This window comes from Otolemur garnettii, unplaced genomic scaffold (assembly GCF_000181295.1).
Source record: "Otolemur garnettii isolate 467f Iridium unplaced genomic scaffold, OtoGar3 scaffold00009, whole genome shotgun sequence".
Classification (NCBI taxonomy): Eukaryota; Metazoa; Chordata; class Mammalia; order Primates; family Galagidae; genus Otolemur; species Otolemur garnettii.
This window is the reverse complement of record NW_003852404.1, coordinates 32,062,541-32,079,166: the sequence shown is the minus strand read 5'-3', so window position 1 is coordinate 32,079,166 and position 16,626 is coordinate 32,062,541. Positions and strand designations below refer to the sequence as shown.

The following is a 16,626-nucleotide window of genomic DNA, read 5'->3' as shown; positions in this document are numbered from 1 at the left end:
CAAGATCTTTCAAATATACTTACCAGTACAGCTTGTGTTGTAGTAACATGACAGCTTCCTATCTGAATTGTTGCTTATAGAGACACTGCATTGTATATTCCAAAAGAAAGACAAAAATATTGGCAGAAAAGTAAAGAGAAAGCTGATCTCATTAAAAACAATGAATTCTTTTCTCCTAGACTATGTAGATACCACGTGGAGTTCAGCACTTAAAGATTTTACTGAATAGAATGTTCTGACTCCCCTCGTATAGCCAAGCTTTTCATTTTCCTGATTAGCTTTATTTCATTAAATATTCTGTAAATAACATTTAGATTCTTTCATAGGAAGACATTTATTAATTAGCTAAAAGGTCAAAAGGAGAATTCCTGAGTCTATTGTTCAACAAGTTACAGCTGGTTAACTGTTCAGTCATTTTCAGTTTTTGAATGTGATTTTTATTTGGCACTGTGCTGGCCCATGCTCTTTCTTGAAAAGGCATAACCTTCTACTGAGTGAGGTTATTGAAAGATGTGATGGACCAATGGTTTGAATCAGTATGCTAAATTCCAAAGGATAAGAATAAAAATAAATTATGTGAAATTTAAAGAGAGTTATCCTTTACATTTAAAAAAAAATCTTCTTTGGCTATGGGATTTAATGAGCAAGATACTTCCTATTATTTGCAGATGAAAATTCAGAAACATGTCTATTTTCCGATGATGTACTCTAAAAGATACATAAATATAAGTAACAGCTTATTTCAATTTTTTTTTTATTGAATGGCAACTATGTACATTAATGTACTTCTGGGGTACAGTGAGGGGTTTTCACATGCAATCTGAAATACTTCCATCAAACTGGTCAACACAGCCTTCATGCCATTTTCTCAGTTATTGCTTTAAAACGTTCACATTCTACTCTTAGAAAGATTCACCTGTACCCCTATAAGATAAACCTCAGAAGTGATCCCTCCAAACCCCCTCCCTCCACCCATTCCCCCCCCCTTCTCCCTCCCCCCTCCCCATATTCTTAGGCTATTTGGTTATAGCTTTCATATAAAAGGTATAAATTAGTTTCATAATAGGGATGTGTACATTGGATACTTTTTCCTCCATTCTCGTGATACTTTGCTCAGAAGAACATTCTCCAGCTCCATCCATGTCAATTTTTTAAAAAATGCAATCAAAAAATCAAAATATCCCTTTATTTTACTCTACACATTTTTATATATTATTAATGTTAATGTTCATGAGAAAGCAGACTCAAAGCCACAAGAATTAGTTCATTTGTTTATAGATTTCTTGAGAGGTTTCATGCTGTTTGTTTATATTCCTAGACAATATTCTATCTTGTAACACATCTCCTGTTTAAACATCATAGTAAGTGTACTGCTAGTCTCTACAGAGAATCACAATTTCTACAAATGTTATATTTATCCCTTCAGTGTTTTTCAAAGGGAAATTAAACATTGAAAGAAAATCAGTATGGTGGGCATTTCCTAAGGCTATCATTATTTAAAATTTTATTTAAAAATTTGGCCAGGCACAGTGACTCACACTTGTAATCCTAGCACTCTGGAAGGCCAAGGCAAGAGAATCATTTGAGTTCAGGAGTTGGAAACCAGCTTGAGCAAGAGAAAAACGTATCTTTACTAAACATAGAAATATTAGCTGGGTGTGATGGCACACGCCTGCAGTCCCAGCTACTCGGGAGGTTGAGGCAGAGGGATCACTTGAGCCCTGGATTTGAGGTTACAATGAGCTATGATGACACTATTGTGTTCTAGCTGGCACAAGCCAGTGAGACTGCTTCAAAAAATAATTTAATCTTTTATTTTCTAATTATCTTCTATTTTTCTACCACTTATCTTATAGCTTGCATCTTTCTCAGTAATGTAGATATTCATAATTATAGGGACAATGAAACAATTTCAAATATTGAAATAAATAAGAAGATATAACTGGTTGTGTATATTATATGCAGATATGTATGTAGATATGTCAATATATGTTTATGCTTTTAAAAGTGCATATATAATCATATTTATTTATTTTATATGTAATATATATACATATATGTGCATGGGACAGGAACAGGATATTTTCAAAAATTATTCTCAGTGCTTTTTCTTTCTTTTTTATTTTAAGAAACAGAGTCTCACTCTGTCACCCTCATAGAGTGCTGTGGTGTCACTCCTGGGCTTGGGTGATTTTCTTGCCTCAGCCTCCCGAGTAGCTAGGACTACAGGAGCCTGCCACAATGCCTGGCTATTTTTTTGTTGCAGTTTGGCTGGGGTGGGGTTTGAACCCACCACTCTCTGTATATGGGGCCAGCGCTCTACCAACTGAGCTGCAGGTGCTGCCCTATTCTCAGTTTTCATTGAGCATATACTATGTGAGAACAGGTGGTGTTATCTTTCTAAAAAATCATTCAATTTCTTCCCTTTAAACTGTCACAAAACCAAACTATTCAAAAGTATTTGGAGGCTAAATCCTTAATATTTATCTAAGAAATTGGTTAAGTGTGGTTCTTTGGATAAGCACTACCAGCAACACAATTCATAACTATTTGGGTGAGTAGCACCCCGGTAGATATGGGATACTGTGAGGGAAACAGTATAGTTGATTCTGATGCTCTCTAAAGTTTGAAGAACCTCAATCAAGGAGAACGTAAGACAAGCATCAGTTATCATCCATCACCCATGATATTATGACAATTATCCATGAATTCTCTGTTTCCTTTCTGCCCTAGGTGATACCTTTTCCACAGAACAGATATCATAAATGGCCAAGTAGCTTTTACATCCCTCTTATGGCAAGCTATATCCCTTTCTTCAGTGGCTTGGTAGACAGCTCTTCTTTGCACCTCCAATCTATATCCAAATTTCTAGACCATTTAACAATGTTCCGTGAAGACAGCATTTGGCATGATGCATGTGTTTGAGGCTCTGGGGGATCCAGTCTATTATTCTCTCATTTTTTCCTCCTTTTTTTTCTTTTAGAAATTATTCCTTATCCCTTCTCCATTTTCAGATGACTGAAATAACTAGATTTTCCTCTCAGCCAACAATGCTGTTCAGTCTGTGCTTTGTGTGTGTTTCACAGCCATGGATCCTGGTGAATTCTTAGTCATCTCTATAGCTTCACCACCTCTGGGTGTAACTTTTCCTGTCCCGCAAAGTTAATAACACACAATGTAATATTGTAACGATTGTGCCTCTTAATTGGTGGATTTCACTATATTTAATTGCTTCCTGAATAGGCATCTTCCACCAAAGTTTAAGCTTTGTAAGGAAATACCTTACTTAATTCTCTTGCAAGATTCAGTGGAGAGGGGTGGTGATTTGCATACTATGCATAGCTTGTCAGCCACTTTTGACACACACAAACTTGTTCAATTTCTTTAAATACTGTGGGCCTTTCTTCTGTAACACTTTATAAGATTGTTGTGGGAATTGAGTTAATTTACAGAATTAGGAGGAGGAATAGTATGTAGCACATTGTAAAGATATTACTTATTGGTATTGTTTGGATTCCTCTGGGCTGTGGTAGTAGGACATAGTAGGAACTAATGCAGGAGGAATGAATACCAGTGTACTAAAGATTCTACAAGTCCCTTTAAAACTACATAAACTGTTCAGAATTAAATACCTTCTAGAAACCAATATTACCTCATTTACTTTCATTTCTGAAATAATGTTATTTCTCTTAGCCTTTGATGTTTACCAGTCCTAATTTTTTTTTTTTAATTAGGATCATTTAAAAAAAAAAACTGTTTCTTTTGTAAGAGATGATCACTAAAGCAAATTTCACCACAAAATCTTTCTTGGTTATAAAACTCCTGTGCTCACTTTTTATTTCAGTCTCTAAAATTTGTTGAAGAAATAACTTACTACCCTAATTCATATGATTGAATTATTTTGAAATCTACATACAAGCATCATATACATCTCTAAATAGTATCCAGTAAAAATTATTGATTATTTTAGGAGTTCAGAAAGCACAAAATAAAGCTAACAATTCAGAAACATGTTAAATCTTGAAGATTTCCTAGCTAGAAGTTATATCTTTCTGTTTCATGACAAGGTACATGAAAATGATATACTAATTTTTTTTAATATTTCCAAAAGTTCGTTGGTTCATATAAATATTGAAACTATATGAGATTTGTTTTTATTAGGGGCTACTAAATAAAAAATATTCTTTCAATGCAAGCTGATTCAGATGTACATTTGAATTTAAGCTAAAATCAATTTCTAGTTGTCAGAGAATGAGTGAAGAATCTTTAGTGATCTAGTGACAACTTGGTCCCTGGATCATAAATCAACTTGTGATGGGGGGATACACATCCCCAGGAATGCAAAGCTAATAATAATCCTACGCCTGATTTTCCTATTGGACTTGTCAAAGATCAGCACTTTCAACTGCTGAGAGAAGTAGTTCAATGTTAACTGATGTGTCCCAAGATTGGGTTATTATTTTGATGCTGGAAGGCATGACAATCAGGTGAAATCATCTTCAAATTCTGTGAAGTGTAATGTGTTTGATATTAAGTCATAAGATCATAAATCCCTCCTTGGTACGGGCCATAGACAAAGACAGAGAAGAGGAATGGAATGAAAAGAGCACTGATGTGACCTTGGCCAAGTCACTAAGCCTCCTTGAGCTTCAGCCACTGGCCTTCATTAGGGAATTGCATTATATGATTTCTACAGTTTCTGCTGACTCTAAAATTGATTACTCATTCAAATATATATTCTACTGCTCCAAATCAGATAAATTTTTGCTACCTGTCATGGAAAATTGAAGCAGCTCTATCAGTAAATATTTCACAAAATTCTACAGATACTATTTTTTGTGGCTTATAATTGCATTGGTATGTGCTGCTTTTCCAGCAGTAAAAAGAATAGGCAAATGCACTCAAAACTGTATCACTAATTCCACTTAACAAAATGATTGTCCAGCACATCCATCCAACATTGAGGGTGCAGATTACATATGGCTCCAGGGAATTTCTGAATAAGCACAGTTTACACAATTGACTTATATCATCCCTATGTTTATTTAATGTAATTAAATTGATTAATTGATTCATTTTTGAGACAGAGTCTCACTCTGTTGCCCTGGGTAGAGTGTGGTGCAATGTCAAAATCTTGGGCTCAAGAAATTCTCACAGCAACCTCAAATTCTTGGGCTCAAGCAATTGTCTTGTCTTAGCCTCCTGAGTAGCTGGGACTACAGGCGCCTACTACAATACCTGGCAATTTGTTTGTTTGTTTGTTTTTCCTATTTTTAATAAAGACAGGCTTTTGCTCTTGCTCAGGCTAGTCTCCAACTTCTGAGCTCAGGTGATCCACCCACCCTTAGCCTCCTCCCAGTGAGCCACAGCACCCAGCCCATCCCTAAGTTTTAAATCTGATTGAAGACTTATGTAAACCTATGGGAGTTTACGGCTGTCAATTTTCTTAGGATGGCATGAAAGAAGTATCCAAGTGTAGAGGATGAGTTAAAATTGTTTTAAGTCATTACTTTGCCTCTCTCTTTTCTTCCTGCACTGCTGGAGTTTCCCTGAGTGCTGGATTCATGGACTCGGCACTTCATACTGAGAAGAGAGATCAGTGTTTACGTTCTTCTGGTTTAGTATATTCTTAACCCCAGGTTCAAAAGAGCATGCCTGATACTGTCATGTGCAAGAGAGACTTGATACTTTGACTGTTAAGAGTACCTTCTGCTTTCTTTTTTCTTTTGCTTTGCCTTCCTTAGTCTACTAATTTACATTTCTACTGTGCTCCCCAGAGATCATTACTCAGTTGTCCCAATTTAGTTTATGTGTGTTATGCCTTTATTATAAAAATGGTAAGGAGGAGGAAGCGGGGAAGGGGGAGGAGGGGGAAGAAGAAGAAAAAAAAGATTTTTAAAAATATTTCAATGTTTGCTCTTGAGTTCTTAGCAAAATAATAAAATTTCAACTTTGTGCCAATTCACCAAGAGGGCCTGTCCTATGTTCCTATAAGCTACCATCGGAAATTGTAACTGCTGTTTTCTAACTTTTATCTGTTCTTCAGTTGCAGCAGCCTTCATAGTCAATGACGATGAATTTATGAGGAAAGCTACAGTCAATATTACCCATGCAAGTATGTTTCAAGTCTCTTTATTTTAAATCCTACTGGGCTATGTACCTCAAAGTAAAGTAAACAAAGTATACATTTCATATTTCAAAATTTGAATCCAGTCTCCTCAAATCTCAAATATAAACTAAATAAACATGATTTTGATGCAGAGGAGACCATTCACATAGAAACACATGGCATTTAAAATGAAAAAAAAAAGTGGTTTCTTTTTTTTAAAGCACTGACAAGATAACATTTCATTTTTTGTTAATTAAGTGTTGCTAGAATAATTTCCACTTTTGCTATTTCTACCATTCATGCACATTTCCCATTCTGTCATAGAACATTTGTTTCGAGGAAGAGTTAAAAAAACAAAAACCCCTGTAAGGCCTTGCCATGTTTTTCTAATTTGACCAGACATCTTCCTCGAAAGGTCAATGTAATAGGTGAAAGTGACATATTTAAAATAGACTCTAGACAGAAAAATTTCAAATGACCAAGAGTCACATATCACATGTGTCAAAAATTTGATTTTCCTGGGTGTACTATGCAGCATGTGAATTAGAATTTGGACTGAATCATAAAGGCAGAGTCCCCGGTGGTTACTGCTGACACACAGTTGTCAACATTTTCGTTCTGGATTTTAAACCCCATTCACAAAGTGAAACTGAGAAATCCAATAGATCAGACTTTCAGAATCTAGATTTCCTAAATAGCACTAATGCTAATATTAAGGCAAATTACACTATGCTGTGAAGTAGAAAAGCAATGAGTGTGTTAGGAAGTATATTTGATATTTCCATTTGTCTCCAAACAGTTCTACTTTTTGTTAAATGGAACGTATTTTCAGGATTCTGGCCTTGTATCCCCAGATAACAATCAGTATATTTTTCAATATAAAACTGTCTTTAGCTGGTTTTCTTTTCAGTTAACCTCCATTTCATAGGCTGACAGTATTTTCTAGACACATTTGACTAAACATCTCTGCTAACACAAAAGATAACATAATTAATAATGATCTATGCCATATAGATTATGTATGAGCATATGTATAAGAGAACTTTATTCACTTTATTTGAGTGAAAGAGAGAGTGACATTTTTAACACACACCATTTAAAATAATAGAGGAGGAATCGTCAAGTGTTTTCAACAAATAAAAAAATAGTGTTAGCTTTGTTATCCTTCCTGATGGGGAAAACAGTTATTATTCATTTATTCAGGCAATTTTAATTAATGAGATATTGATGCAGGAATTTTACATGCTGAGAATAAAAGAGAGCCCTTTATGGAATGGGAGTGCACCGCACAGAGCTTTCAGCTTCCTCGATAAGATAGAGATCAAATGATTCTATTAACATATAATTACAAGCTGTGGAGGGACAGCTAAGATCATGTATAAGGAAGAAGATGGATTTGCCGGTCTGGGGTGGGGGCGAGGGGTCTGTTAGCAGGTAAGAGGGGCAGGAAGGTGGCTTATGAAAGCATCAGAAGGCGTCTGTGAAGAATTAAAGTTTGAGGAAATTCTAATCACGTAAGAAATTTAAGATAAATAAACTGGTTAACCAAGAACCTTATTTTGACTGCCTCAGTTCCAAATACAGTGTCAAGATTCCATGCAAACTTTCCCTGTGCAGATTGATGGAATAGCAATCGAGTGACGTCAGGGGCAATGCACTGAGCTTTTAACTGAGAAGAGGTGTCTGCTGACACCTCATGCAATACCGTCAGTTTTCTGCTCACAAATCCAAATCCAAGCTGTGTAGACCGGGATCAAGTCAAAGTCAAGACATGTCAATGACTTTAGCAAAAGGGTTTAGGCTAGAATGACAGAACTCTAAAACTTATCTTAGAATAAGAAAGGATAATCTGCTCTGCTCTTTCGCATGCATTACCGTATCATACTAACATGTAGTCATGGATAGATAGATACAAATATCTCAGTTGCTCAAATAGAATTTACTCTAAAGCGCTGTGATGTAGTAAGTATTATATTTCCTTTTTAAAAGTGAAGCAAAATGCTTTCAAATATTAATCATTTTGTATCAGATCTTACAACAATAAGTGGTAGACTTCCAATGGTCTGAGGGACAGTGAACTGGCCTCCTGTTCAAAAAGTTTGAGGACCCCTGCGTCTAGACCCCGGGCCTTCACAAGGCAGGCAAGGAGGGAGAAAGTGCTGGGCCTCTTCATATGTCTCTTCATAAAAAGCCACATCACCGGAATTCTCCTCAGTCTCACTGACATTAATTCTTGTTTAAAACAATCATGCTCAAAATGACTGCAAGGGTCATGATTGGTTCTCAGATGAATCAACACATTCATCAGAGAGAATCAAGTAGGGGCCATTTTCCAGGAACACATGAAAGGATGAAAACCAAAACAATGTCCCATGAGCTGGGAGATGCCAGAGACCAGATACTAGGTGGGCAATCAACTGGCTCTCAATCTTCCAAAAGCATGTTTTTATTTAAGTACATTTTCATTGCTTAAGGCAATAATAAATATTTAAGGAAACCAGTAACTAAGGAAATAATTTATAATTTTGATGTCTCTTTTCCTTTATCCACAAACATCACTCATTTCAGGCTGTGCTTTTTCTACATTCCCTTAGGGTAGACCCTGTCAGTCCTCTTTTTTTTTTTTTTTTTTTTTTTTGAGTTTCTTTAGCATAATGAATCATGGCTCATGATTCCTTTGTACTACACAATTGGGATATCAATACTGTGTCAGTGAAACCTGTGTAGCTCTAACTTTCCTGAATCCTTCCTCAGTAATGATACATAGACTATGAAAGTTTACTTGGTAGCTTGGCACTATTGATTGAAATCAAGCAATTCTAATACTAGTCATTTGTAAGCAAAAGACTGTATTTCTAGGTTATAATCCAAAAACATACATAGGCTTTTAAATGTGTTGATTGTCTTGGAAATAAAAGAATATTAAGGGGCTACAATTGGGTTATAGCTTTTTGTTGAAGGTATGGTTTTTGGTGGGACCATGCCTACGGTGCATCTCACAAGGGTACATGTGAAACTTTCTAAATGTAGAATATAAAGGTCTTAACACAATAACTAAGAAGATGCTGTGAAGGCTGTATTAACCAGTTTGATGAAAATATTTCACATTGTATATGAAACCAGCACATGTACTCCATGACTATATTAATGTATACAGCCATGGTTTAATAAAAAAAAAAGAATATTAAAACTATCATGTTATTTACAAAAATTTCTGAATATAATTATACCTAAAATTCAAATACTATATTATAATTCACAGTTTATAGGACCAGAGGAAATATTGATAACTTCTTCTCTCTTCTTTGCTAAAGTGAACAATAGTTCTAGAAAACATCAGTGTCAAAGGAAATGATTTCAGTGAAATATGATTTGCTATTCGTATCCCCCCAAAGTTTCAGTTTACAAATTTCAATATTCTTTTTATGACCTTTCTTTAGAAAAATACCCAACATTTCATTAAATTTTCCCCTACATACTCAATTGGAGAACTTATCCCATGCCACTTTCAAATATGTAAAATTTGTCTGATATATATAGTGTGATACTTTTCTATTAGGTTTTATCTAAAATTTGGAGCACCATTGAAAAGTAGAGTAGAAGTACTCTTCCTAAAACTTACATAAGTTAATTGTAAAGTCTCTTGTATGAAGTTGTCATTGGGGGAAAAGGATGAATAGAAATAGAAAATAAAATATAGTGAAGGGATGAACCACTCTTGGCCGTTCCCTTCCCCCCCAAAAAATATATCACATTTATATAGCTCAGGTGATTTGAGCATTCCTTGAAAGATTCATTTTGTTTTTGGAATGAATCACTTATTTACTTTTTAAAATTTATTTAAAGATTTAGAATTTCCAGTTACTGATAGAGTTAGATTGGAAGGCAGAGAAGGAGCTGGCCATCTCTGCCACCTCTGTAGTAACCACAGCCCCTGCTGGAGTGCAATTATTAATCTCTTAAGCAAGAGTTTCTCAGCCTTGGCCCTGTCCTCTTGGACCAGAGCATCATTTGTTATGGGGGTTTCCATGCTCATTGCAAGATATTTAGCAGCTCCCCGGGACTCTTCCCCTAGATGCCAGAAGTACTACCCTTATTCTAGTTGTGACAGACAGAAATATCTTCAGACACAGCCAGATGTCCCTGTGAGGCAAAACCAAAATTGCCTCCTCCCTCACCTCATCATCCTGTTAAGAACTATTGCCCTAATTTGAAAAAATAAGATTGGGAGGCGGAGGCAGGAGACTCGCTTGAACCTAGGAGTTGGAGGTTGCTGTAATGCCACAGCACTCTACCCAGGGGGACAGCTTGAGGCTCTGTCTCAAAAAAAAAAAAAAAAAAAAAAAAGAAAAAACAAGATTTTCTGTGATTCTCTATGTTATGGCATTATTCTGAGATTTTCTCTGAAATTTGCATTTATATTTTAGTTAACCTCCAGTCAGATGCACTGTCAGTTCTTAGGGTTAACCAATTTTTAAAAAGTACAAAGTTGTTTTCAGCTATTACATGCCATTTTTTATGGAAAAACTTTTGACGAAGATATAACAATTGCTTTGACTATTTCTTTTACCAACAAAACTATCACAAGATAATTAATCTATCCATGTTCATGTTGAAAATGCAAAAGATTAGGAAACAAAAATAATTAATTCCATCTGTAGACGCGAGCAATTATTGAAGGAAGGTTGTTAAATACAAAACCTCAATCTACTCTGGTACTTTCACCCAAGAAATTGAACAGTTTTGCAGAAAAAAGAAAATATTAATCCAGTATTTTCTAAATTTACATTATGTATGTCTCCTTAGATACGTCTAACAAAAGAGAAGCAATAAATTTAAAGGAAATATACACTACATATTGCCACAGAAAAATAATTCACATATTTGATTTTTTTCTTTTTTCCTTTTTTTAGCTTGGGGTTCTTGAGGTCTTATAAATATCATGACCTATTGGGGAGATTTTCTTTCTGCAAATTTTACTGCCAAACTTGGAGCCGTTGGCCAGCTGTTTTAGGCTATTTTATGCACAGATACAAGGAAGCCACAGCTGCAAGGTCAACAGACGAAAGCAGGAACGAGGAAGCCAAAGTGTCAGGGGGGAAGGGAGGATTCTCTCAGGCAACCAGAAGGTGAAGAAGAAACTGAAAATCATCGACTAAAACACAATAGAGAAAGAAAAACTATAAGAGATTTCTAAACACAGAGAGGTAGGAAACTGGGCCAGAAATGAGGACTATCAGGAGGTAAGTTATACTGAGGAATGAGGAATGGTTCTCAGACCGAATGTTTAATGTGTATGACCATCATCTGAGGGTGTATGAGACACAGAATCTGATTCAGAGAGTCTGGGGCAGAGTCCGGGAGTTCTCATTTCTAATAACTTCCCAGATGTTAATGTTACTGATTGATCCCTGTGCCACAGAGGATGTAGTTAGGTGCTGGAACACCCCACCCTCTATCCCCCCAAACATAACAGAAATTAGGAGCAATGACTCTATTTCATCACAAAAACTAGGAGATTTATGATGGAAGAAGGCATTCATCTACTTTTTTCAACATATAGAAACATGTTATCTTTATACCTTCTTCAGAGAAAAGCACAAGATAGACTACTGCATTGATACACAAGTTAACTGTTGCCTCACACAAATATACAGAGGGTGCCAAAAAAGTATGCATGTTTTAAGAAGGAAAAAATGTATTAAATGTGTAAGACTTAAATAAAATGTAACTTCTGAAATTGCAAGAGGTACTCAGCGCGACTAGTATTCCTCTTTTGTTACTGGTATATATTAAGTATTGTACTTTTAATAGCTTGTTTCCTTTCTTGAAATGTATATACTTTTTTTGGCACCTTCTGTATATTTGTTTAAAACTGTCTTGTTTATCAATGCACAGTCTATCCTGTGTACACAGAACTATCTCTTAGGAGAACGTCACTATGGTTTGCTTTTATTATATCCTTAAATAGTAGGTTTCTGTGGTGTACTATCTGATGATATCATGTAAAACTAAAATTTATAAAAACAAGATTACAGTTAGGCTTGACTTTGGGAGGATAGTTTTAAATGAGTTTTCCAGTTCAGTCTTGAGTTTCAATTCACTCTTTATGACAGAACAGGCTGTGCTTTTATCCTAATCAGTTGATTCCTTTTACACCTATGGGAAAACCAAATCCTGGTTTGCTTCATACTCTCCCTTCCCAAGCAACTAACGAAGGCCTGATTATAGGTTTTGGCGTTTTGTCAATGTCAAGGTGTGCCAGGAAGAGAAGCAGATACAGAGATGACAGACAGATGAAGTATCCCTGATGGGAAACATCCCTTGTTGAAGATGCTGGTGGTGCAGTACAAATTAGTTTGTTTAGGGGAAAACATTTAAAGACAGAACACCAACACTAAATGGAAGTAATTTTAATATCTTGTAAAGAGGACTATCATAGAAGGAAAAGAAAACATAAATTTGTGCCTATGCCAAATATTTCAAAATGGCACCTTGCAGGTTTTATGAGCTGTACTTGGAAACAGAGTTACGTTCAGACATTTATTATACACTTGCACAGGAACAAGAGTTTTACAAATGAGGATCCTATATTTTATAGGAAAAAAAAGAAAATTTGCTTACACAAAAGCTTCATTATAGATGTTTAGAGCAACAAAATGCCACACACCCTAGTAATGTGCATCTGACTCAATGAAATACCCAAGCTATGCAAGAAGTTAAAAATTTAAAGGCAGCATCAGGTTCTTTTCTAAATAAAAAGTCCAGTTGTAAATGGATCTAGACAAACAGCAGACATTTAAAGGAAAGAAATGAAGATAACAAAGGTTTATCCTGTTGACAGATAAATTCTAACCGACTTGGAACACTCACGAAGGTTAATTTCAAAGCTACACCTTCAGAGACTACCATTTGCAAGTACACGTTTTCTACACTATATGATATTTAGAATATTTTAATCAATTCACGAGTCTGATTACATCACAAAAATGTTAGATGACCACATTAAATCATTGACATGATGCCAGTAATAATTTAACTATTTCATTCAAATAATTGATAAATTCAGAAGAGAAAAACACCTTCAAAGTGTGTAATAGTTCCACTGAACACAAATACTAGGTTATGCTAGTCCATATATTGAATAGTCTTAAAAACATAACTGGCAACCAGAAGTGTAGGAGTTCCCTCTAGAGAACACATCAATAATTCAGTTTTACAAGAGAGGCAATGGAGAGAATGTGGTCCCTTTTAATAGTTTATTGAACTTACCCCATGTGATGGATAAGAGATCCAGCCCAGCTCCCCTTGAATTGTTTTTGAATCCAGTAGATTCACTAAAACAAAAACAATATCAACATAATTAATAATAATGAATTATTGATATGTGCTTCTGAGAAGTTCATGTCATCTGCAATTGTTGATAATGCTCAAAAAAACATGATTCTTTAGTTTTCATTTTAACTATGTGATGACTATAAGTAAAAGGGAATTATAAACAAACATGAGAAAAGCTAAGAGTTTCTATGGCTTTTTAAACTGTATGTGTTTGCAAGGATAGATTAATATTCACTCTATTGACAATTTCTGACAATAATTGTAGCATTAAAGGGGAAACAAAAAATGTAAAATAGGTAACAACATTAATGCTCACAGATATCAAAATAACTACAAATTAAATCTGATCAATGTACATATGATTCCAGAAGGAATTAATTTCTTAACATGTTTCTATAATGAATCAATATGTCTGTGCATGTCTGATGTGGCATCTTCTTATTTCCCTAGTTAATACCAAACATGTTATTCTGCCTTGTGTATTTTTTTTTTTTTTTCTGAATCAGAGTCTCACTATGTCATCCTCAGTAGAGGGAGGGCCATGATGTCACAGCTCACAGCAACCTCCAACTCTTGGGCTTAAATGATTTTCTTGCCTCAGCCTCCCAAGCAGCTGGGATTACAGGCGCCTACCACAGCCCCCTGCTATTTTTTGCTTGGAATTTTCATTGTTGTTTGCCAGGCCCAGGTTGGATTCTAACCCACAAGCTCTACTGTGTGTGGCCGGTGCCCTAGCCGCTGAGATACAAGCACTGAGTCAGCCTTGTGTATTTTTAATAATGTATAAATTATCAACTCAAGTATAACAAAATGCATAATACCAATTTGAGGGGACACCAAAGCAAAAATATGTTTCATAGTATATTACCTGTATAAATCTTTACTTATTAAGAGAAGATATTGTTACCCAAAAGCTTTAGATATTTTACTCAGAACTTTGTCCTAGCTATTGACGTCTAATCTATATTTATAGATGAAAAGTAAAATAAAACATGCATTATATTTTATATTTTAATATATTATTAATAGGTAAATGTAAATTATTATCAACACAAAATATTAATTTGCAATAGATTAGACATTAAAATATAAAAGGCACTTTAAACATAATTAATAATTAATCACAAAGGGCTCACTTTGGTTGTCAATCTAATATTTTAAATATGGTTTTACCCCATTCTTCTATATTAGAAAACAATTCCACTATTGACTAATGGAAGATATAAAGAAAAGTTACATAAACTAAACATGAATTATTAACATGAACCAGAGAAGGTAATCAATAAAAATAGTAAGAGAATAACTTCCAAGGGTTCCATGTACAGACAAATTAAAACATAATATAAACATATATACTTCCATAATATGTTCTTGTGTTATAAATGAAATGTTTCCATATACGTGAGAAGCAACCCCCCTTTCTTTATTATACTCAACTAAAGATTTTACAAAGGAAAAATGAATCCCATAAAATGTTTTAAAAATAAATAATATGTTTGATAGACATTCAAGTACCAAATTGTTAAGCACTATAAAATTTTTTAAGGAAATTTATTTGGTTATCTGGTTAGATAATACATACATTAGTGGGTATAAGAAAGGTCTTTTTTGATCGTTACAACTTAAAAGAGATACAATTTTCAAAGACAGATTGTTTTACTTTTGTTAGGAATTTAATTTCAGTATTCAGTAACCAGAGAAAAAAAGTGTTTGAGGTAAGAAGACATGCTTATTACATTGTTTCCACTTAGTAAATAACTTGTTAAAATATAAGGTAGTTAATTAAAGAACTAAATATGCTCAAGTTTCTCTGATGATGATGATGATTGGAAAAGGACTGGACTAATTGCATCAGCATTTGGTTTCTACTCAAGGAGAACAGCAAAGTCAAAAATAATTATGCAATAAAGACAGTTGAAATAAGTGTAGTAGATGAAATAAATGTATTGCATTTACTCATAAACTGAATGTTTAATATGTTAGCATTTGTTTAGCATAAAGGAGAAAAACAGGATTAGCAGCATTACTCCTGATTCTGATTCTGTTATCTATCAAACAAAATTAAACCTGCCCTGGATTTTTCCCAGTGTTGTGTGATTAACAAATATATAAATGTATTTAAAACCATCATGAATGGTTATACAAACTGGGTGTTCTTACATTATGCAAGTAATACATCATCTAACAGCCGTTCCGTGTTGGCTTCTGAATTGTATTTATAATCAACCTGGGGTAGATGACCTAGTGGAGAAGAATAGTTGACATCTAAACACTTTTTGGAAGCATTTATTTTGAGTTTATGAGGTGCCTTTGTTTGTAGCCAAATAAGAATTAACACAATCTAAGAACTCTGAACACTTTGAAGGGAAGGGTTGCTAAATTCAGTCTTTTAGGAACACAAATTGAAGTCTCCCCTTATCTATTTTAGGGAAGACTTGGTGTAACATAATTGAGATAAGAAATAAAAGTCAACAGAATTTGAAAGTAAATCTGTGAGTGATTTCTCTGGACACATTGACTAAATCTAAGGTTGCATACATTCTAAACCCCACACTGATGCAGACTAGATCCTTGCTGACTTTCATTTTCACCTCTCAAAACACCGTAGACCTGATCATTTTCTCTCTAGTGGTGGCTACTCAAATGCCAAGACAGTTAGGCCCATGAAGCATCATGTACAAACATTGTATAATCGCAATCTGAGTTTTAATGACAACTTGCAATACGGAGTTTGTATTTAAATTGCTGAAAAACTTGAGTTTACAATTATACATTTGACCAAAAGAAAAAATTTTCTTAAGTGTGGGTGGTAATATATGACTGTCATAGTTCTTTAGTGGCTGCCTCATGCCAGTTATTTACCAAAGAGATAAACTGCTCCTTACAGGATTTCATATACTAATGAGGTAATTTGCAAATACACATTTCATGAATTTCAAAATATTTTCAATTCAAAGAGTTATAAGGCATCCATTATCTTTTTAAATGAAAGTGATTTAAATCTGAAATGTTTTTATATGTCATGATGCTATTTAAGTTGATGTGTAAATGGGTGACTTTGGTGGACAAAATTATAGACGGAAATCACTATTCTAAGTCTAGATGGATATGGTTATAAGCTTCTTTTATGTGATTTGCTCTCTCCAGTCTTACCGTTTTTAAAGAGAAAAGTAGGTGTA

General features: G+C 34.6%; 1 protein-coding gene across 3 annotated transcripts in view; it reads right to left on the bottom strand.

Moving 5' to 3' along the window:
* The window catches only part of EPHA3 (EPH receptor A3), a 335,385-nt gene that overhangs the window by 305,299 nt on the left and 13,460 nt on the right, over positions 1-16,626 (bottom strand). For all 3 annotated transcript variants that reach the window (XM_003783935.1, XM_012801561.1, XM_012801560.1), the window contains exon 2: positions 13,382-13,446. In XM_003783935.1, the coding sequence (XP_003783983.1) occupies positions 13,382-13,446 (65 nt within the window). The remainder of the gene's footprint in view (positions 1-13,381; positions 13,447-16,626) is intronic.